Source organism: Ailuropoda melanoleuca, chromosome 6, assembly GCF_002007445.2.
Source record: "Ailuropoda melanoleuca isolate Jingjing chromosome 6, ASM200744v2, whole genome shotgun sequence".
NCBI lineage: Eukaryota > Metazoa > Chordata > Mammalia > Carnivora > Ursidae > Ailuropoda > Ailuropoda melanoleuca.
Genome location: NC_048223.1, coordinates 89304997 through 89327294, shown reverse-complemented (window position 1 = coordinate 89327294; position 22298 = coordinate 89304997). Strand labels below are relative to the sequence as shown.

The following is a 22298-nucleotide window of genomic DNA, read 5'->3' as shown; positions in this document are numbered from 1 at the left end:
CGGGACCTTGGCAGTGGGTGGGAGAAGGTTGAAAAGCAAAGGAAAAGGTCCCTGATGGTGCAGGTTCTACCAGATGACCAAGAAAGGATGGGACTGGCAGCCCAACAGAGGTGCACCTGAACAGTCGGAGAGGGAGAGGCTCCTCATGCTCAGAGGTGAAAGGAAGGACCTAGCACTTTACACCTGACAAAGAAGTTTCCATATGCGTTATCACATTTATTGTTTAGTCTCCTGACAAATCTGTATTATGATTGCTCCCATGTTACAGAAGAGGAAGTGGGCTAAGCGAGGGTGAGGGACTCCAACAAAACACTCCAGGGAAATGCAGTGCCAGAAGATGAATTCCTGGACACTGGCATCATGTGTGTCTCCCCGACTTGAATTTCCACCCCTGTGTGTCTCCACAGTGCTAGGCAAACGTTACTTTCCTGTTGGCCTTTGAGACCTTTCATGCTCTGGAAAGTCGTCACGCTCAGGATATGGAGACGGGAGGTGGGCGATCTGCGTCGGTTCAAGGGCAGAGGCCCATCTGCCGGGGCAGCAGTGGATGTGGTACGTCGATCAGGGACAAATTCAGAGCAGAGCTTATTGGGACTAAATAGCCTTTGCTTAGCAACTGCCTGTGTGCTAAAGAGTTTGAGAACCTCTGAAGTAGAACAAAGGGCCTCAGGAGGCCGTTTGGAGATTTGAGAAGGATGCAGATCTGGTTTAGAGCCTGTGCCCTGCTCTCCCAGTGTCTCCTTAGGGAAGGGTTTGGCTACAGGATCCAGACCAGATCTTGGAATGGGGAATGGGGCACATCCAATTGAAGGGTCACCTGTAAGTGAGCTGACCTCAGCTTGGTGGGGTCCACCTTTGCCAGGGCACCCCTGGGGCTGGCCGGCTGCTGGTGACCTGCCTGCCTCACAGGAAGCACCCGCTGTCCACTGATGACAGTCGTTACACTTGTTTGTTTAAAGCATCATTAGCCCTGTGATCACAGCTGTGTGGCCTTGCCAACACAAGGAAGGCCAACATCTGAAGGCAGCCCCCCAGAGCCCGCTCAGAAACTTGGGGCCAAGATTACACTTAGAGGTCCTGGGCTCTCCAGCCATGCACTACACATGCTGGGTCTGGGACTAAACTCTTCACTGGACTGTATCCACAGTGTGCTGACATGCTGCACATCTCTTTTGAAACCTCACCATTTTCACTGCTAGTAATTTCTTGCAAGGAAACTAGAAAACAATACGTGCACAAATACTCACTGACAAGATTTTCTACCATCCTATTTACAGTAGCACAAAATGGCACAACGTAAACATCAACACACGGAAGAATGTCTCAACCTGATGAGACAGTATTATGTAGTCACCACAAATCATGCTCTCCCAAAGGACCACCACTAGCCCACATGGCACCTTTGTGCCCCCTTTGGGCAGACACTGTTCTAGGCCTGGATGGATAACTTGAATAGTGGAACAAAGGCTGGATTTCAGCCTTCTTTTACCACTCTGGCCAGATGTCTTTATATGTAACCTCTACAATCATTCACTGCAGCCCTGTTATCAAAAAAAGTTTTAATGATATCGAACCAGGTTTTTGATATATTCATATGTTTAAAGGGAGGTTAGAGGGGAGCCTGGGTGGCACAGTCGTTAAGCATCTGCCTTCGGCTCAGGGCGTGATCCCAACGTTTTGGGATCGAGCCCCACATCAGGCTCCTCCGCTAGAGCCTGCTTCTTCCTCTCCCACTCCCCCCTGCTTGTGTTCCCTCTCTCGCTGGCTGTCTCTGTAAAATAAATAAAATAAAATCTTTTAAAAAAATAAATAAAAATAAAAAATAAAGGGAGGTTAGAAAACCATATGCTAACAATAACAACAATTAAATCTGTATGAATTTGCATAGAAAAGAAAACCTAAAAGAAAATACAGTATGCTAGTCAATAGTGCTGTTTGCTAAATATTTCCAGTTCTCTCCTCCTGTAGGTACATGGCATGATTACCCTTCCTGCTACCTTTGAGCTATGTAATGCTGGGAAGAAGTGTGCAGAAGCTTGAGGGTTCATGAGCCATTTGCTAAGTTCTTTTTTAATTGCCATGGCAACACTCATTGTTCTAGATGATGGCTGCTCCATGAGCCAGTATCTCTGAGTGAAGACAAAGCACAGCAGACTCCTGGCCAACTCACACAGAACTTGTAGCACAAGCGAGAAACATGCCTTTGCTATTTTAGGACAATTAGATTTGGGGATGTTTTTTACTGTAACATAACATAACTTATCCTGAGTAATACACACTCCAAAAATGTTAGAATTATTACGGTGGGATGCATTAAAACATAAAATTCATATGGATTTATTTGTGTGATTAGTGAAAAAAAGATCAAGAAAGCAAGTGTGAAATCAATTAAATACTCTCAGCAAAAAGCTGGAGCAATTTGAGCACAAGATAAATAACAGGCTTAATGGATTATAGCCCAAATTATAAAATAAATATGGGTGAGTCCCTACTGATACAAATAAAAGATTGAATAAATAAATAATGGGGCAGAAGAGACAAACCTTCCTTACAGAAGAATTTTAAATAATATATGTAGATGTTTCCCTCACCAGGAGGCCACCCTTAAGGGTGGGCTGGACTTAGGACTTGTTTCCAAAGAATCAAGTATGGGAGGGGAACAATAGGAACTCTGCAGTGGAACAATCTGGCAGACACCACCACGGCCATGTGATGAGGTTACATGTATGTCACACGCCCCTGACCGGACACAGTGTGATGAGAAGTACACTTCTCCTCTGTGATCTTCCTTCCAAAGCTCCACAACCCAAGCTAATTATGAGAAAATATTAAGCAAACCAAAGTTGAGGCACATTCTACAAAACATCTGACCAGTATTCCTCAAAACTATCAAGGTCATGGAAAACAAGGAAAGTTTGAGAAATTGTCACAAATCAGAGGAGCCTAAGGAGACATGATAACTCAATGTAATGTGGTGCCCAGACTGGATCCTGGATTAGTGGGAAAACTAGGGAAAGCAAAATAAGGTCTGGAGTTTAGTTACTAGTAATGCACCAATGTCAGTTTCTTCACTTTGACAAAGGCACCATGGTAATACAAAATGTTAGCAACAGGGGAGACTGGGTGAGGAGTAACAGTATTGAATATGAATATGAAAAGTACATGAAAGGTATTTCTAAGTAAAATGCATATTAGAAAATACAATGGAATTCTCACAACCTTTCTGCCTAAGCCTCATCATGAAACTGAGATGGAATTTATGAGTCACTATTCTCCCAGTTGGACACAGTCTCACATTTCCCTTGGGTGTAAACAACTCATTGTACTGAGTGTAATTCTCATGCTTAAAGACAAATAATTTTTGGTGAATCTCGTTACCCTTAATTGCATGAGCCAACCACTTCACCAGACACTTAACAAAGAAATAGTATTTAATCTCGCAAACGGTGGAAAAGCTGCCTGGTGGATATACAGAAGGATGGTACCAAATTCACAAAGTCACAAACAGCATCATTCTTGAAGAATAATGTAAGGGAATTTTAAGAGTATTGTTGACAACTTGATTTTCATTTCGTGAACATATTTTTAAACTTAACCCTATATAACATGATTCCACTGTAGGCAGTCTTCTTTACAATATTTTAAAGTTTCTAAGTATTCACTACTAATTCCATAAAGAAAAAGCAGGGGCACCTGGGTGGCTCAGTCGTTAAGCTCTGCCTTCGGCTCAGGATGTGATCCCAGGGTCCTGGGATCAAGCCCCACATTGGGCTCCCTGCTCCACTGGGAGCCTGCTTCTTCCTCTCCCACTCCCCCTGCTTGTGTTCCCTCTCTTGCTGGCTGTCTCTTTGTCAAATAAATAAATAAAATATTTTTTAAAAAGAAAAAGTAATAACATGCTGTTTGATTTTAGTGTCAAATCGAGATTCCTTAAACTCTGACTTTCTCTGGCCAAAGGAAAAAGAGACAGGTTCAAGTCAAATTCAGGTGAACTCCCATTCACCTAGGCAGGAGTGAAACCAAAGGTGGAAGAGACTTCCACCCCCATGGATCTCACGTTCTCATTGGTCACTCTCACTGTCACTCACTGGCTCCCTCTTCTCCATTGGAGGGGGCTGAGAGGATGAGAGGTTTGATTAACAGTACAATGTCACCGGGTGGCAGTGAACGACAGAAGAAACTGTGTCTGTGTGCACACTTTGAAGTTAACATGAAACCATCATTAATTCTCTGCTCTTTCCTGGAACACCTCCTCAGGGCTCCCATGGCAGAGAAGAAACCCGGTCAGAGCAGTACTCTGAATTTCCCGCCAGCCTCCTCCCCGGACTAGAATAAGCTCCTCAGGGACACTGCCCATCTCTGTCCCCAAGGGCCAGGAAAACAGACGCAATGATCAAAGTTTGAGAGACTGAAATGAAACTCATAGACCCTTGTCACTCTGCCAGGCTGAATTCTCTGCAGCTGGTTATTCCCAGCGCAGAGCGAGACACTCCATAGGGTCAGGATTAAGGAGACCCATCAGGGTCAGTGGCAACACTTTCGGGTCTGGTCTGCATACCCCCTGCTCTTTAAACCCATCTGAAATTCAGTATTTTCCTGATTGTGAAACATTCAATAAAGTTTTTCTGTTATGTCTTCTCTGTATAAGACTGACACATCTGCCTTTAAATATAAGTCCTTGGTGGAGACCCCGTTTGGGTTCCCTGACAAAAGCAAGTAAATGCCATCCTTGTTTGTGGTAAGCCATGTAAAATGTCTACATGTGTGCCCATCAAATGTTAGCCGACTGATATGAAGAAGGGGCGTATGCCCAGTGAGCAAGGCACGGTCATGGTCAAGGGGTCTTTGCAGGATACCTACTTGGATGACTCCGGCCAGGAAACACTCTTTTCTCCAAGTGCCCAGATAATTGCACTTCTCTCTGCTATGGAGACACAGCCCCTGGATTCTTAATAAATGTCAAGCAGCACCGGAGTAATAACCATATTTCCAGCAATAATGACAAACCACTGGTGCTCAGAGTGGCTGAGGAGGGACCAGATCACCACAGCTCAATTCATCTCTCGTTAAATTCACTCACATATTAATTTCTAAGATGAACAGTGGTTTCTAATTTGTCTTTTTTGAACTGTGATGTTTTTATTAAATTCAATCATCATGAGTACATGGAGCATGACTACTTAAAAAAAAAAAAAACGCTCCAGTGTAGCAAAGGACAAAAGCTTTGGAATCGTAGGTATCGGGCCTTCTCAAGGAAGCCACCCTCCCTCCTCTGTGCCTCCTTCTTGGGTGTCAGGGCCCCCACGAGGCTCAGATGGATGGAAAGTGTGAGAAAAGAGAAGCCTGCTGGGGAAGCCCCCCGTCTGCCTTGCTGTGTCATGGCGGCACTGGCAAACTCATACGGCTTCCTTCACTCCGGACGATGCCTAGCCTAGAAGCAGACTGCACACAGCAACTAACACTTCAGAGAGAGAAAACAAAGGGGAGCTGCGGGTTATAGGGAGGCTTCCTTCTATAGGCTTTATATGCTCCACAATGGTGGCCGAAAAGCTAGAGCGCATGTTTTTGATCCTCCAGGGAAGATGGAAAGGCGCCTGACAACTGGTTCCTGGACCCTCCTCCTGGACCACACTCCCATTTGAGCTCCTTGCTCCATTGATATGGACCTCTCTCTGTTCTCCAATATACAAACTCATTCCCACATCGAGCATTGGCACTAGCCGGGTCCGTGTTGAGCGTCCACATTCCCCAGATGCTGGATGGCTCCTCTTTCCTCTCAAGTTCATTATCGCTTCCAGCCCACAGTGATCACAAGGCAGTCTCTAGCACATCATCTGTTTCCTTCAGATTACATTACACTATCTAATAGTTTCTCATCCATTCCCTTGTGCTTATAGTCTGTTTCCCGAAAACCAAGAGCAGACACTTCACCTGGCACCCCAGCCTTACAGCAGCTCCTACACATAGAAATCCATGAGTTGGGGACCATCTCTAAGAACCAGTCGGACACATGCTCATTCAACTGCACTTTTGTTTTGCTCGATAGCCTCAGCTACTCCCTTCGTCACCCCTGGTTATAACAGTAGATCAACCAGCACCAATCAGTTTGAGGACTTCTGAACCTTTCTCCCAGGCGCCCAGGACTGGACTGCCACGCTTCCTTCTGCTGTCCCCACTCTCCCTCCTATGCCAGGCCATGGAGCCAAGATGACACCAACCCCCAACGGCAACAGCAAAGAGAAGAAAATTTCAGAACTTCCTGTTCTGAGACTTTGAAACACTTTTTTAATTAACCAAAATGGTTTCTCATAATAGATGGGTCCCAGGGCGAGAAGGCGGCTGTAACTCATGTGGCAGGCGCCTGGTGGCCAAGCTGGGAGCGGACCCTAGCGGGTTGTGAATGGCAGCAGCACCTCAGGAGGGCCCCCCACTCCTTCTCCACCCCACGACCATCTGCCGGTTTCTCATTTGTAAAACTGGGGACACTTCTGTCTCATGAACTCAAAAGCATTGTTGCATTGACGAATATATTTAAGTTTTAAAAACCTAAATTTAGAGAAGTAAACAAAAATGTGTTTCCCCCCATCCTTAGGTCATAATTTTTTACAATTGAAAGCATTTCTTAGGATGATGATACCTTCCCCCTAAACACCACATTAGTTTTTGGAATGCAGGTGTGTCTCACATTAGGAAATCTAATATACAAAAATCCAAACCTTAAAATAGATTCCTGGGTATAATTCGCCTTTAAAGTAAAGGACTATATTCAGTTTTCAAAAGGATTCAACCCACGATTGCTTTAAATTGCCAGGTTCCTAAATTAATTTCAAATCTGTTTCAATTTACAAAATCTTGACCTATAGACATTTTTTTTTCAGAAACCCATTTACTCTGATTCTTCTTAGATGCCTTCTGAGTAGGGAGATCAATAAACAGCACAAGGATTCTTTAAATATGGGGTTCATGAGTTATTCATCTCTATATTTTTAGCGAGGAACACTATATCTATTCAATAAATTCATGTGCTGTTGAATTGCATAGGATGTGGTATTTATGTACATTGAAATACTGTGGATTGAGCTGAAGACTGGGACTTCTGGTTACTTTGAAACAGTCCTCAAGACACCCACCAAAAATGGCCTATGAACACAGCCTGATGTTGTAATAAAAATACTACAAAAGAGGGGCGCCTGGGTGGCTTAGTCAGCTAACCATCTGCCTTTGACTCAGGTCATGATCCCAGCGTCCTGGGATAGAGCCCGGCGTTGGGCTTCCTTCTCAATGGGGAGTCCGCTTATCCCTCTGCTGCTCCCCCTGCTTGTGCTTTCTCTCTCTCTCAAATAAATAAAATCTTAAAAAAATACTACAGAAGAGAAAGAAAGAAAATCAGAAAAAAATGAAGAAGGTGAGAAGATCCAGTTAACTTTTTCAGACTCAATGTTTCTGTTTGGATAGACATCTTTGGAGAAGGAACTGAGCATTTGTCCCTAAAGACTTTTCAAACATAATTTAGATTCAATGCACCTTTCAATGGGCCGTGGTCAGGACCTGATGCTGAACATACTCCATTGATTTATGGAGCTTGCATGACCTCAGTGCCGTCTCTCTTGGAGATGGTTCAAGCTATTGTCTTGCTGCCAACAGCAAAGCAACGTGAGGCTGAATGACCAGAAAGGCACTCAGAGGTAGCTTTGGGCCACTCTCAGGTGGGAGAGCCCTTGCTGTCATGGTGCATTTGTGGAGCACGGTGATGCTGCCATCCTTTCATGCCGGTCACAGATGAGGAAATGTGTGATTAGCAGGAAGAAGGACCGCAAGCCAGCCATGGGATGAAGTGAGTTACTGTTGGTATTAATTATTCATTTGTTGTGCGGACTTTGTATTCTTAGGAAGTCATGATACAGCAGACCACATTTCAAAGATAAGTTTCAGGAATAAACAGTTAAGAGGAAAATTCTAGGTAAAGAAAATTCTTTCTCTTGCTGAGGTAGGTGCCTGCTGCGTCTTTGAAGGTCAGCATCATCTGATTTTAGCAGTGGGATACCTTGGTCAGGCCAAGGTCTCCACTAGCTCAGATACGACCCTTTACATGAATGGGAAAAAGGAGCCCCTTCTGGACTGACAAATGAGAGCAAAGACAAAGACCACACCACAGCTCACAGCTTGCTGGCAGAGCTGGGACAGAAGTTAGGGCCTACCCCCCAAACGGCCTGTCTCTATGGAGAGCCCTGTGTGGGCTTCCTCTGGCGTGATGTCTCTGCTTGTCAGGGTGCAGCCAGCCCCATGTCTACCCACCGGTCCCCGTACCATGCCACCTGTGCCCCACCTGTCCCGGGAGGCCAGCCCCTCTCTGCCTGGACTCTGGGGATGTCTGCACCCACAGTGAGCGGCTAGTGGTTCAGCAGGCTTTACTCACAGCCAAACCCTGACACCAGTCTTTCCAAGAGAACAAGGGACAGTCTCTCTCATGCCACTGTGTTCTCTCTGCATGTATCTGAAATCTCGTTCATGCAAAACGGAGGGGCCTGGATCCGGCAACACCTAAATCCATCCCTGGAAACATCATCCAAAAAGTGATTGGGGGTGTTCAATATCATCAGCAGAGACTTTTCCTCCTCACTAAACAAGTGCCATCAGGTCGATGCTCAAAGGGCGCAGGGTCTTCATGCTAGGAGATGGTGAAGGTGGGCATCCCACCCACTGAGCTCTGACAGTAAACCCCGAGCCTTAATAAAACATGGGCATTCCAGGATTCAATTTGGGATTGTTTAAAAAGTGAGAACTTTGGGGATTTGGCCATGGTGGTTTCTGTCTTGGTGCCCTCTTTTCCAGCAAATGTCTGGGGACTCTGTGATGTCTCAGGAAGGGTTCTAATCCGATGAGGTCGCTGTATTTAGCACAACAGTTGTAATATCTCATTATAATAAATTAAGTTATAATATTTCATCAGAAACCAAGGGGCTACCTTAAAAGGCAGAGAAATGTAAACTTGCAATCAAGGATGACTGGACCACAAGTTTTATCTTCACAGCTTCCCTCTTTCCTGCGTATGGAGGGGAGTGTGTGCAACCTGCACTTAGCAAGCCACTGATTACATTCCCTGAATCTAACCTGATGGAAAGAATACATTAAAAAACTTGACCTAAAACACCTTTAAAGGGCAAAGTCAGCTAGAGATTTAAGTTACAGAAAGTTTTCAGAAAAAAAAAAATCAGTTGTGATTTTTTTAAACACGAAAGACACAAACAAACCAACATATTAAATAAAATGATCAAATAAGAACAAAAGCACAAAGCACAGTAGCAAACGTATCAACTAAACACTCCGTGTCATCTAAGTCCTCTAACCTGGCAATGACTCAAACACTGAGCAACAGAATGGCAACTTTTATATATACCATTAATAGCAAAATGTCTGCTTTTATCGAAGAAAAAAACAAAAACTATGTTGCTCTACGCAGTTTTGAAATGAATATCTAATTCAAAACTTCCCCTGTGCATATAATTGCATGCTAATTTACATTTTAATTACTTCCTAAGAAATCAAAAGCATTTGTTGACAGTAGAACATAATGTCAACTTCACGATGCACTGTTGGTGGATGCTTAATGAACTTAATTAGGTAATTAGTGATGTTAATTATCCTTCTATTATGAAGATAAGGATGTCTCACAAATGATGCACTTGGTAAAGAAACGTCATTAAAGGTATCCGTGTTTGCTTTGTTCATTTACTTCTATTTTTCAAACTCCTGTAACAAGGACTTTTGATAGACTAGTAACATTAAAGATTTCCTTAAAATGTAAAAGAAAAGCCACGGTCTCCATCGGCCCGTGATTGTCCTTCCCCCCTGTTCTGGAAAGGAATGCTGTGTGGGTAATGCTGCTGCTCTTTCAAATCCTCTGCTGTCGGGACCCATCGTCCACGCTCACTGCCGGTATGGAGTTTCTTGTTCGAACCAACTCCTTCCTGGTCACCTCTCGATGACGATGTGATGAGTGGGTTCTAACATCAATTGTTTGAAAAATGGTGTGTGTGTGCATGAGCACGCACACATGCAAGCGTGTCAAGGGAATAGCGGAAGTGAGAGACAGCACACTGGTTGGGTGCCCAGACCACTTGAAAAAAACCTAAAGGGCAATTTGCGCATGCATGAACACACACGCACAGGTGTCGCCCCAGCCCGGCTGCCTTCCTATGAGCCTACAGTGCTGTGTCCCCAACTCCACCACCTGGATTCCTTGCTCCCCTGGGAAGGTCCATTCTGGGTGTGGTGTTGGAACACCACTCCTGCAAGACGAGGGCCATGATTCATGCTACATAACTTCAGCGTCAGTGAAAAAGGAAACTTCAGGGTTTAAGAAATAAGATCGTGGACCCCACCATTTTTCTCTTTCTTGCTCCCTAATATGTCTACAACCAAAGCATAATAGAAGTCCCTTCTGGAACTAATTCTAGTCCAGACACACCATGAAGAGCTCTAAGTTCAGGCTGGGGAGAGTGACACTATTTTTAGGGTCAGTTATCTCTGGAAAAGCATCAAGAGAAAGTAAGTCACTGGCAGCCTTGCCCACGGCAATTATAAAAACCAAGATCCCGTTTAGCAGAAGGCCTTAGTCACTGTGCTCACATCCATAGAGGGATTTACACTTTCCAAAGCCTCTTTTTAAATCACACTTTCATTTGTTTCCGAGTGGTTTTGTTCCTCTAACACACAGTCCCATTTAATTACTTGCTCACCAGACTTTTCCCACCACTGAACACAATGGGGTTTTCCAAAAACACATCATTGTGACTTCGCATCAAGTGCTTGATTTTAGGTTTTCTGACTCACTCTTCTCTTTCCAGTGGCTTTGTCCCTCCAGCTCCTCCCTTGATTTGCTGGCAGAGGCTGTCTCCCTGCCCTTCTGCCACGGCGGCGAGAACGTACTACCAGGATCGCACCCCTCTCTAGGTCCTCCGGCCTAATTTTAGAAGACCTCATGTGTCTTAATTTCCCCCCAAATTTAGGCCACCTGCTTTCACACATCTCTCTTAAAGGCATATTCATCTCCTGGGAAAGTGCTTTCTCTGTTGCCCACAAATATCATATTGAATTTACGACAAGTTTAAGTAAAAACGGTCCACATGACAATCTTCTGAATTTCAGATTTTTTAAATTTCTTACAGATTTGTGACTGAAACTCTTACAGTAGACAGACCCTGGGAACTCTGACTTCTGTTTCCACACTTGCATTTTGACTTCCTCCAGCTGCTCTGCGATACTCCGCCACTGACTTCCCTTCATGTCAAAGCCCATTTCTTTCTATTTTCAAAAATCTGTTCTCAGTGCTTGGGCTCTCCTGCCTTTCCCCAGGTGAGTGACAGCTGAGGCTTCCACCCTAAGTGCTGAGCATCCCCTGAACTCAGAAGCACGAAACACCAAACTCAAAAGCATTGTGTCCTCGTCAGTCCCTCCCCTCCTTCCAGAAGCAGAGGCATTGAGTTCCCTGAGGCTCATTGTGCCTTCAGCCTCAGCAAGACCAAAATCATACAGCAGCAGGAGACGAACAAACATGCCAGAAAGAAAGACCAGGAACTGCTTGATCACTCCCCCAGTGACCGCTAAAGCCTTCCCATCCTGCGCACTTGCCTCCCTTCCTGCAATTTCCATTTGGGTTTCTTTTAAGAGGAAATAAGTATACAGAAGCATTTATGCGTGAGATGATATGATGTCTGGGATGTTGCTTCAAAATTATTCCGTGCAGCTGGGGAAAGTGGGTAGTGATTGGCCAGGCGTTGATCGTTGTGGTTGTGAAGTGATGGATAGATACATGGGGATTCATCTTATTATTTTCTCTACTGTGGTATATGTTTGAAATTTTCCACAATGATTTTTAAAAGAGATAATGGGTTAAGTGCTCAGAGTTGAATGGTCAAAAATGTCATTTCCCTTGCCAGGCACCTGAGCCAGGGCTGCCCTTCATTCAGCTGTCATTCAGTTGCTGGCCTCAGGCAACATCTCTTCCTCCACGAGGGGCAGGGCTGCTCTGGGTCTGCGGCTGGGATGGTGGGCCCGGGCACACATTCAGGGAGGTAGCCAACGGCAAGTCTGCGGTCACCTTGCCCACACACGTGTCCAGGCCCTGAGATCAAGGTTCCCACAAGTGGGCACTGACATCTTTCAAGAGGCCCTAGTGTACCTGGTGGGCAAAGTGCTCACTCACAAGGCAGCCCTTAGAGACCAGGGACCTCAGAGCAAGTGTGTGACCCGCGTTTGTGTCCCTGCCAGAGCAGGCAGAGGCTTCCTGCAAACAGCTTGTCTTTGCTACTTCAGCAACTGCAGGTCTCACCCCCTGGCTGAGATGCTTTCTCGTCCCTTCTATTAATTCTTGCACAGCCCTGGCTTCCCTACCTGGGCCATTTCAACTCTGAAGACAGCAATCGGAAGCTTGCTCGGCTATCTCTAAAAGCCATAGAGACGTGGACCTGGGCCTGGCCCTGCACCAAAGGGCCTTACGCCCCTATAAGCCCCTCAGCTTTGTTTGGAGGCAGGAGTGTGCATCTCCCTCCTCAGGTGGGGTCCACCTGGCCCCTGCATGGAACAGCTGCCTGCCCATGTACCGCCGATCCCAGGAGGAAAGTGGGGTAAGGTCCAGCTCACACTTTGCTGAACAAGACACAGGTCGGGCAGGTGTGCCCACCCAGAGGGGCTCCCACCCTTTTACAGGCTAGAGGTGGCCCTGACTCTCAACCGCCTTCCTCTGGCTTGTTCCGCCCATGCTCTGCAGATTCAACAGAACCATGAGGATCACACATCTCCCACACCTGCCACACCCCAGAGTCCTCTCTCCTCACTGCCTGATTACAAAGAGGCCAGGGCCTCTGTCTGTGGCAGCCCTCTTCTTTTGTTCATCCCAGCCTTGGTTCAACAGAATTCTCTTGTGTGTTCTTTGATTTCCACTGCTCCAACCCCTGTCCCTGCGGCCTCCATTATCTCCCATCTAAATGATGCCACAGTTGCCAGCCTGGCCCCTCCCTCGGGGGCTCTACCCTCCAATCCTACCCCTACAAATGGAAACGTACCGCTCCCCCACTACTTAAGCCCTCACTTTGGGCACATCTAGCATGAGCCATGGCGTCCTCCCTGCATCCCCCACTCATCCTCACGGCCCCTTCCCACCCAGCCCCTAGCTCTTGTGTTCTGTCTGCCTATTTTCCATTTGCTAATGCTCTTTCCTTAAAAAAGAAAAAGAAAAAAAGAAGATTGCCTACTATATATTTTGGAATAATTCTTCATTTACAGAAAAGTTACAAAGATAGTCTAGAGGGTTCCATCAACCCCTCACCAGCTTCCCCATAATGTTAACATCATACACTGCCATAGTGTGTCTGTTAGAGCTAAGAAACCAACATGAGTTGTTGGTGTTTTTTTGACTTATTGTTAAATAAGGTGGTCTAAAACCGAGTCGGCAAGTTGCACACAGGGCCATGACGGGGAACAGCTGGCCGGGGTACACACTCTGGGTTGCTCTAAGCTGAAGGTGGACACGAGGAAGCAGCTTTCAGGACACCATCGTTGGCCTCTGGTGGCCTCAAGGGAGCCCAGGGTCCCAAGCTCTGTCCAACAGGCCGACCCCCACAGCCTTAATTAACGCTGGGAGAGGCCGTGACTTCACCATCTGACCCCAGAGGGGACTGTGATGGGGTCAGGAGAACAAAAGGAAGAAATAACACCCATCATACCGCCTTGCCTCAAACTTCAGCTCACCTGCCAAGAGGAAAACGTTTTCTACTGAAAACAAAGATAGGTAAGAGGAATTAGGAATGTACGTCGTATGTCTCACTCCAAGGAACAATTTGTCAGTGCTACAGAGCTGTCAGCTGCTGACATGATAAGGAATAACACCAAATGAATAATGTTTCCTCCAAAACCAACTCCTTTAATTACAAGCCTCTTCTTTCCAGAAGAGAGACAGAAGATGCAGAAACACCAATTTCATGCACTTGTGCCTGAATAATGTCTCCATGCTGCTTTTTCCAGATGGCGACCTTCTCGCTGGAGGGACTAATGATGTGGGCATATTTAGGCAAAAACCAATAACGGAGTCTTTAACCTTCAACAACAAAAAGCGTGTTGTAAAAATGTTCCTTGGGATACATTAGAAAATATCAATTACATTGCTCACTGAGGTGTAATCAGCTGTAATAATCAAAATTAATTTTTAAAAATAATTAAACAGACCCCAGGGCAAATAGTTGATGCTCTTCTCCTATGACATCACAGTCTACATATGTACCTGAGAAGTTGTGCCTTCTGTTAGCAGCAAAGGCATCTCGCGAGGATGAGTGATGGATGAAGGATCTGAAGGCTGCTGAGTTTCATCTCAGCGAGAAGAGGGAAGGCATGTTATTCCCTCACTCCATGCAGTGCCACACACATTCTTTAAGAGCCTCCTACGTACCAGGCACTGCACCCAGCCCAGACCAAGTTACTGGTATAGGGTGCTCCAAACCAAAGACACAAATCATTTCAAAAATAAAACACAGTCTACTTTGTTTCAAAATGAATTTTTCTTTAAAAAGTCTGCAAGATAGTATAAACTGAAGAAAGGATGACTAAATCAGATCAAAGATGGACGAGGTTCAAACAGAGAGGCAGAAGCAGGGAGAGGGGTGTGTGCGTGTGCATGTGTGCATGTGTTTTGCAGAAATGTACGGCACTAGGTGCGTGCAGTTACGAGAGCTGGGCCACGGTAAACTCTCCGAGCTTCTGAGTGCCCAGATGACTGTGCCAAGAAATGCAAGTGTAACAGAAGTCCTGGGGTTCGCGAGTTGCTGTGGAAAAGCCCAGGTCTTCCTGATGGTGACAGCTGAGGGAGACGTCCCCCAGGGCTCCCCTCTCCACTGTCAGTCCAGCCACACTGGTCTTTGCTGCCTTAGAAAACCCTAGCACACGCCTATCTCAGCGCCTTTGTCTGATGGTCCTCTGTGCCTGACCACTCTTTCCAGAGAGTCTCTTCCTTATTTCTCTGCTCCTATGCCCCTCTTCCAGAGAGGACTTCTGACCACCTTCATCTAAACAGCCTCCCTCTCCCACTTACCCTGTTGCATTTTTCCTCATTGCAATTAGCACCCTCCATATTTACAAATTATCTGTTTATTTTCTATCTTCACCCCCTAAAATGCAGTCTCCGTGAAAGCAGAGAATATGTCAGATTTTCTCTCTTCTGTAACCTCCGCGCTTACAGCAAGGTACAAAGTAAGCATTTAATAAATATTTGTTGAGTGAAAGAATGAATGAAGACCGCAACTGATGTAGACGACCGTATCTTTAGCAGCCTGCCTTCACCAAAGACAGAGCCAATTTAAAATATTTTCTGCCTCCAGATCTCTCAGTGTGAGCCCAGAGCAAATTGTTACAAGCCATTTGTAGACCTACAGGGCCTCAAACATTACAATCTATTCAGCTTCTTTCAGATGAACCATTTCTCAACCAGTCTCCCCAGGACTCAGAGGCAACTGAGCCATGACAATGAGAGTGACCCGGGAGGGGCTGCGGGACTGGCAAGAGCCTGCAAGCGTTCCCATACAGCGCATGCCCGTGCCCAGCATTGCAGCCGTCCCTTCCCTGGCTCCCACAGCCAGACTGGACCGATCTCCTGGGGACAGAACTGGCTTGGTCCAGGGTGAAGCCAGGGGAAGAGGGGCTGGACCCCACCAGGTCAGGAAGAAGTGCTTGGGCTCAGGTGGGGGTGCTCCAGCATCTGGGGCTCAGTGCAGCCATACCACCTGTGTGATGGTCCTCCCTTGGGCAGGGAGTGATAAGGTAAGACAGAATTTTGGAAATTGTCTTCCATTTCTAAAGCACTTGCAGTTTCCAAGGGCTTTCACAGGTTCTAGTGTGAACAGTCCCAGTAGTAAGATCAGGAATTGAGGCTCTGAGAGGTCACAGAATTGCCTACAGTCATGCTTGGCAGTACAGAGACAGGAGAGCCTTTCTCCACGCTGCCATTTCCTGGCTGTAAAACCCTTGACTTTTTTTTTTTTTTTAAGATTCAGTTTCTACATCTATACAATGGGGCTGATAATAGTTGTGTGATACAGCTGTTACAAATCTAAGTGAGTTGTTCACTCGGTTAGCCAGTCAACGAGCTGACTGAGCAGTGTTTTCCACAAGCCAACATGTTAAGGACACACCCTACCCACAGTTCTGAACACCGGGTGGCCAGAGAGCCCAGTCAAGTTCATCTTCTGTCTTCCCTTCGATGTCTGGGCTCTTTCCCCAGATGTCCTAAATCCTCTTGTTTCTGAAGCTCGGAAAGAGGAAAGTCTCCTTCCCCTGCCCAGGTAGCCCTTGCTCCTCTCCTCCCTAGCATCTGACGATAGTGTCCTCCCATCAGTCACTGGCCACAGTGGACAACAGAGCCATGGGGACAGCGGAGCCCACACTCGGAGCAGGTGGGATTTGGAGTCAACCTCATCTTCCAAAGTTACATGGGCCAAGAGCTCTAGTTGTGTCATGTGTCTATCAACCATCTATCCTACCTCCCTAGGGAACCCCTTCCCACAATTCCCCACAGTTATCTGTCCCATTGTGTTGATAAGGAGATAAAGACTCAAGGAAATTAATAGCCCAAGGTCTTCTGACTCTAAGGTCATGTCCATTCAATGACCACAGATTGCCTCTAAAAATAAGTCAGTGACCCCAGCAGTAGAATATGACAGATTGTGTTCTCCCAACAGAACCTCAGCAATATTTCTAGTCCTACATGCTCTTTCAGAACCTTGCACTTCCCCACCAGAAGATAGAGTCTGTTTCCCTCCCCTTGAACCCAGGCAGAACTCCATGTCTGTCTCGACCACAGGAATATAGCAGAGGTGAAGCGAGGTCATAGATGGCAATGCGGCTTCCTCCTGACTCTCTCTCTGTATCTCTCTGTCTGTCTGTCTCTCTCTCCTTCCCCCTTCTTTGGAAATTAGCCCATGAAATCCAGCCACCAGGTTGTAAGGAAGGCCAGGACACATGGAGAAGCTAGGTATAGGTCTTCCAGCCCACAGTCTCAGCTAAGGTCTCAGACTAAAGTCAGCAGGAACCACCAGATATGTGAGTAAATGAGCCTTCCAATGGTCGCAGCCAAGGCTCTAGACCACATGGAGTAGAGACACCTCCCCACCCCTGTTGTGCTCCAAATTCCTTATGACAGCATCCACAATCAAAAAACTCATTGTTGGTGCCACTGAATTTTAAGATGGTTTCTTGTGCAGCTTTAAAGAAATAAATTTGGAAAGAAAAAAAAAAAAACCCCACAAAACTCAGCCCCATATAGTCAAGACGATCCACCACTACATTTCCTGGTAATGGTGCCAATGTTTCTGTCCCCCTTTGCTGAGCACACACATACAGCTCCTGCGGAGCTGTGAGCTAGTACTCTCTGAGCACACCTAACTCAAAAAGAGTGTAGGAACAAGGACTGGTTTGGGTTTTAATGCTATAAGGAACACCTGCTCTTGGAGCGCAAGGGGAGCCCATATTCACTTCAAGTTAAAGCTAGCCTAAAACCTGGCTAAAACTAGCTATAGTCTCAACTGGGAAGACACATGGATAAACTTACATGCTCAGAAAAATATGGAATTGGATCATGTCCAGAAACAAGAGGGAGAGAAGACATGACTCATGGGGTTTGGAACAAATGCCCGATGCTTCTCTAAGGAAAGGGGTCTGAGCTCACCTCTGTCTTGCACTCAGGGTCCTTGGCCTGCCGCCCTGGCATCAGCCTCATGGCTGAAGACAAGCTGCCACTCCATGAAGACATTTTGCTGTGGTGTCCCACAGTCGAGCGACTGGCCAGTGACTTCTTCTCAGATGCTAGGAACAGGAAGTAAAAACTGTCAGAGGTGAAGTTGAGAGGAGAGTGCACACTATTTCTACAACGGGCTTGGCTTTCAAAGGGCCTGCCAGGGGCACAAACCCAGTGAGCCACCTCCAGTAAGGAAAACAGCCCAGGCTACAAGCACACACTGCCATCTCCTGACTAAGACATACAGTGTGGGTTTCGGGGTCACCAGACCCAGCTTAGACTCCTAGCTTCACTGACTCAAAGTGAGATGCCGGACAAGTTAGCTAAAGTTCCTGTGTTCTCATCCTGTCAACTGGGGATAATAGCACCTAACCTCATTCTGGTGTCATGGAGGGCAAATAAGATTATGTGTTTAAAACACAGATCATCAAAGGTAGGGAATTTTCTATGTGATTGTTGGCAAAAAAGAGAGCCATTTGTAAGCTCTGAGGTCCATCTCACCACTTTATTCACTATATGTGTATGGGGATAGATGTCCTATTTTATTAAGCTTTTCTCTGAAATGGAATCTGACATTTTGGCTTCAAATTATACATGTATATACATAGGCATGTACATACATACATATTTTCCAGGGCTAGTTTAGAAAGCCGATGAAATAAACGTTCTCTATTGCCAGGCAGTGTGGGATGATACATAAGGAAATAACTAACTCTTGAATCACTGTGAATTTTGTGATGCTGGAAGACTTAAAACAAGTACATGAGCTATAATTTAGGAGCAATGACCAATGTAAAAACAAAATTCTGGGTGGGTGGGCTGGCTGGCTGGCTCAGTCAGTAGAGTGTGCAACTCTTGATCTCAGCGTTGTAAATTCAAGCCCATGCTGGGTGTAGAGAGTACTTAAAAATAAAATCTCAAAAAAAATTAAAAATTAAAACAACATTCATACAACTGCATTAACTAATATGAAGGGGAAAATGGTTGAGTCACTAAAAGAATTCAAGGATCATTGATACGTTAGGGATGAAAACTTTCACTTGGAACATGAAGAACCCGAGGCTCCAGGTCACTGCATGACTTGGTGAAGGGTTTCAACGCTCGTAGATGAATATCAGGGCAAGACCTAGAACCCTGAGCTCTAGGCTAGGGTTCTAGGCTAGAGCTGTGACATGGTATCCACTCTCTCTAAGAGATTAACTACAATCTGCTTGAATTCTGGCCTTCTTTCACCCAAGATGCAAAGCAACATTCATTCTTTGTGAGCAAAGATTCATGAGGTTTCAGTGATGTANGGGTTTCAACGCCCGTAGATGAATATCAGGGCAAGACCTAGAACCCTGAGCTCTAGGCTAGGGTTCTAGGCTAGAGCTGTGACATGGTATCCACTCTCTCTAAGAGATTACTACAATCTGCTTGAATTCTGGCCTTCTTTCACCCAAGATGCAAAGCAACATTCATTCTTTGTGAGCAAAGATTCATGAGGTTTCAGTGATGTAAATCCCACCCACCAAAGGGATGAGAGAGATCTGGTTGGAAAAGGCTCTGGGCCCTGAGTGGAACTTTGGGAAAGTCTGCATCTGTGAGACCCAGCAGTTCTATTCCCTGGAGCCAAATGGACAGAGACCTAAGTAATGCTGCCAGGCCTTGAGCATCGTCTCCTCCCAGAGTGGGGTAATCTCTTCAATCTTCACTTCACTCTCTCCAGGTTTCACAGAGAGATCAATCTTGAAGGTGTCCTCCAGCTCCTGCCGCCTCTGTGCCACGAGCTGCTGCCAGAGGGTCCGCACCATCTTTTGGATGTTGTGCTGGACTAACAGAGAGAGCACATCACACAGTCAGGATGGCCTTGGTGCCTCTCCCAGCAAGGGCCAGGACATGGTGTATCATGGCTGCTTTTATTGCATTTCTCTTGAACATCACTCAAGCTTTGCAAGCTCCGGCCAGAAAGCAGTCAGTATGTAGACAATGCTACCAAGATACATGTGAGCTGCCATTTCCCCACCCCTACCTGCCCACCACCAAGTCCTGCCTGCTCAGATGTTCAGAGCTGGGAAGCATGATTGATGGACACAAGGAGTCTCTTTCTCCTACCTCTCAATTCCATCAGATAACAAACAGAAAAATACCTGTGTAAGCTCTGGGTAACCAAATACCACCTCCAACAGCTCCTTCTAATGTACCTTTTATGTTGGCCCCTCAAGAGAATGAACACCAAACCCAAAACTATGCTTAGGGACCTGGGACCCAAGACAGTCCTCTTTCCTGACACTGAATCATGCTTCCCACCACCCACCAATCTCAGTGCCCTGGATTGCCCAGATACGGACCAGTCTATCAGGCCAGTTTTATCTGCTATGCCCCATAATTATAGTACCCTAAATGCCTAAACGCCCTTGGATCTCAGAGCACTGAGTCACTCCTTTAGTACCAGCCTCTATAGTCCATTTTTCTCATCTAGGAGGATGGACACTGCTCCGTCCATTTTTTAGCCAAACCCAAAATATGAATGTTCATGTTGTAATTAACACGGTGTCAGAGTACACTTTAAACTCACAAGACTTTTAAGCCTGGCTTTGGGCACCTACATGACCACATGACCAGAAGGCAGAGGCCCTTGTGCCGACTATCTGGTATCACGAGATAAGCAGCACAGTTGGCAAACCAAAGTGGTGAAAGAAAGTCTGTTGAAGTTTCCTGGATCAAAAGAGAGCAATTTCTAGACACATGGATCTGGCTGTTGTTTTTTTTTTAATTGCCAATCCTTTTAACTTGATTTGATGCAAATCCAAAAATAAACTCCATCAAGCCAAAAATCTTATAAAAATAAGGAATTTATTTACTCCATTCCCATTTTCTAGAGAAGAAAATTGAGAGAGAGCTAGGGAACAGCTTGAACGAGGTGAGATGACATTCCAGTTCTAGTGATCTGAAGGAAAATTCAAGAGACCACCTGAGAAGTGAAATCACCTTATGGTGCAGTCCTCTGGAATTTTATAGTAAGTCTGACAAGCTCTTAGTCCGACCAAGTCCCACAAAGTTGAAGAATGCAACCCAGAAGTTACCACCACTCATCCACTCTCCCAAAAACAAACAACAAATGAAACGTACCATCACTCAAACTTGGGAAGTCTTCCTCTCCTTTTTCTCTCCCTTCCTCACTTGGAGAAAGAAAGACTTGATGGTAAGGAGTCATTCTAGGCTTGGGTTCCAATCCAAATCCTTCTGGATAACTAGGAGACAAGAGATTTTTCACTATAAACTCATTTCTTTGGGATCATTCCATTGTTCTTTATTACAAATAATCATCCTCCAAACCCAGTACATTGTCAATTGGAAAAACTTGTCTAATCAAGTTAAAGTAAACACCTCATGACAACTTCTGTGGCAGATATTATACAATAGCAATAGGAAAAATATGAAAAATTCATTTTTTAAAATTCCAGTCTTATTAAATCTAATCCATGTTCCAGCAGCCCCCCTGAACTTTCTCCTGGTTTCCCAACCATTATAACTGGTTATGTGTTTTTGTAGATTCTCAAAATATTGAACTCTGCCTTGTTTGGCACTCATCTCATCCCACCTGGAAGGGGCCAGGCCAGCTTTATGGGCCCGTGACCTGTGCAGTTATGCAGGGTCCACACTCAGAAAGAGCCCATGCTTCCGCACTGCTGTCACTGTCTTGAAATCTTAGTAATTTTTGAACAAGGCCCCACATCTCCATTTTTCCTGGATATCATGTAGTTGGCTCTAAGTGGAGACATAGTGGTTTATGTACTAGGTTCCCCGTGAACCGTGTGCTCTAGGGTTCCTAATCTTGTTAACGTCCGCATGCCTTCTTCTCTGGGCCCCTTCAGTCAACCGAGCAGAACAGACACTCAGTACATGTTTGTGGATTGAACCCAAAATGACAAACAAGGAAATGAAAATTTACCATCATATGAGAATGTCCATCCTTGAAATTTCTAAAAACAAAAAGTCCTTTTGGATCTGGAGGCTATTTAGCTAAACAGAGGGATCTGAGGAAGGTGGAGATCCAAGCATATACATAAGCTAGCATTCCTCTGTTCTTACCTATGCTTCCAATATGGGGAGGCTTAACTCTTAAAACACAGGCAAGAGAGAAGAACCTCCCAATTTAACCCACCAAAAATGGACTATTTTATTTCAAACAAATAAAATGGCAAGTGCCTCCTCTGGGCACTAAGTGTTTTCCAGGGATTCCCAGAGAGTTTTAAGACAAATCAAGTTGAGTTTTATAACATTAAATAGTCAGTTTGACAGGATTTTTAGAATTTTTTCAAGTAATTAAACATAATGTGTACTGGGGTTAAACAACAACAATAGCAACAACAACAAGACAAGAGCAAAGTATAATATCCCATAGCCCTCCTTTCCTCTCTGCTCAACATGGCTCTATTAACAAGAGATAACATTTGTAAGCAGTATGATGCCATGATATAGACTATTCACAGAGAAAAAGAAGAAAGTGCATATACACAGAGAAACCGAACATATT

At 45.4% G+C, this 22298-nt stretch overlaps 1 protein-coding gene across 1 annotated transcript in view; it reads right to left on the bottom strand.

Annotated features, from left to right (window-relative positions):
* Positions 1 to 22298, bottom strand: part of WDFY4 (WDFY family member 4) — a 290100-nt gene that overhangs the window by 121173 nt on the left and 146629 nt on the right. The window contains exons 38-40 of the mRNA XM_034663601.1: positions 20891 to 21012; positions 19407 to 19592; positions 17711 to 17847 (exon numbers count right to left, since the gene is read on the bottom strand). Coding sequence (XP_034519492.1) covers positions 17711 to 17847; positions 19407 to 19592; positions 20891 to 21012 — 445 coding nt within the window. The remainder of the gene's footprint in view (positions 1 to 17710; positions 17848 to 19406; positions 19593 to 20890; positions 21013 to 22298) is intronic.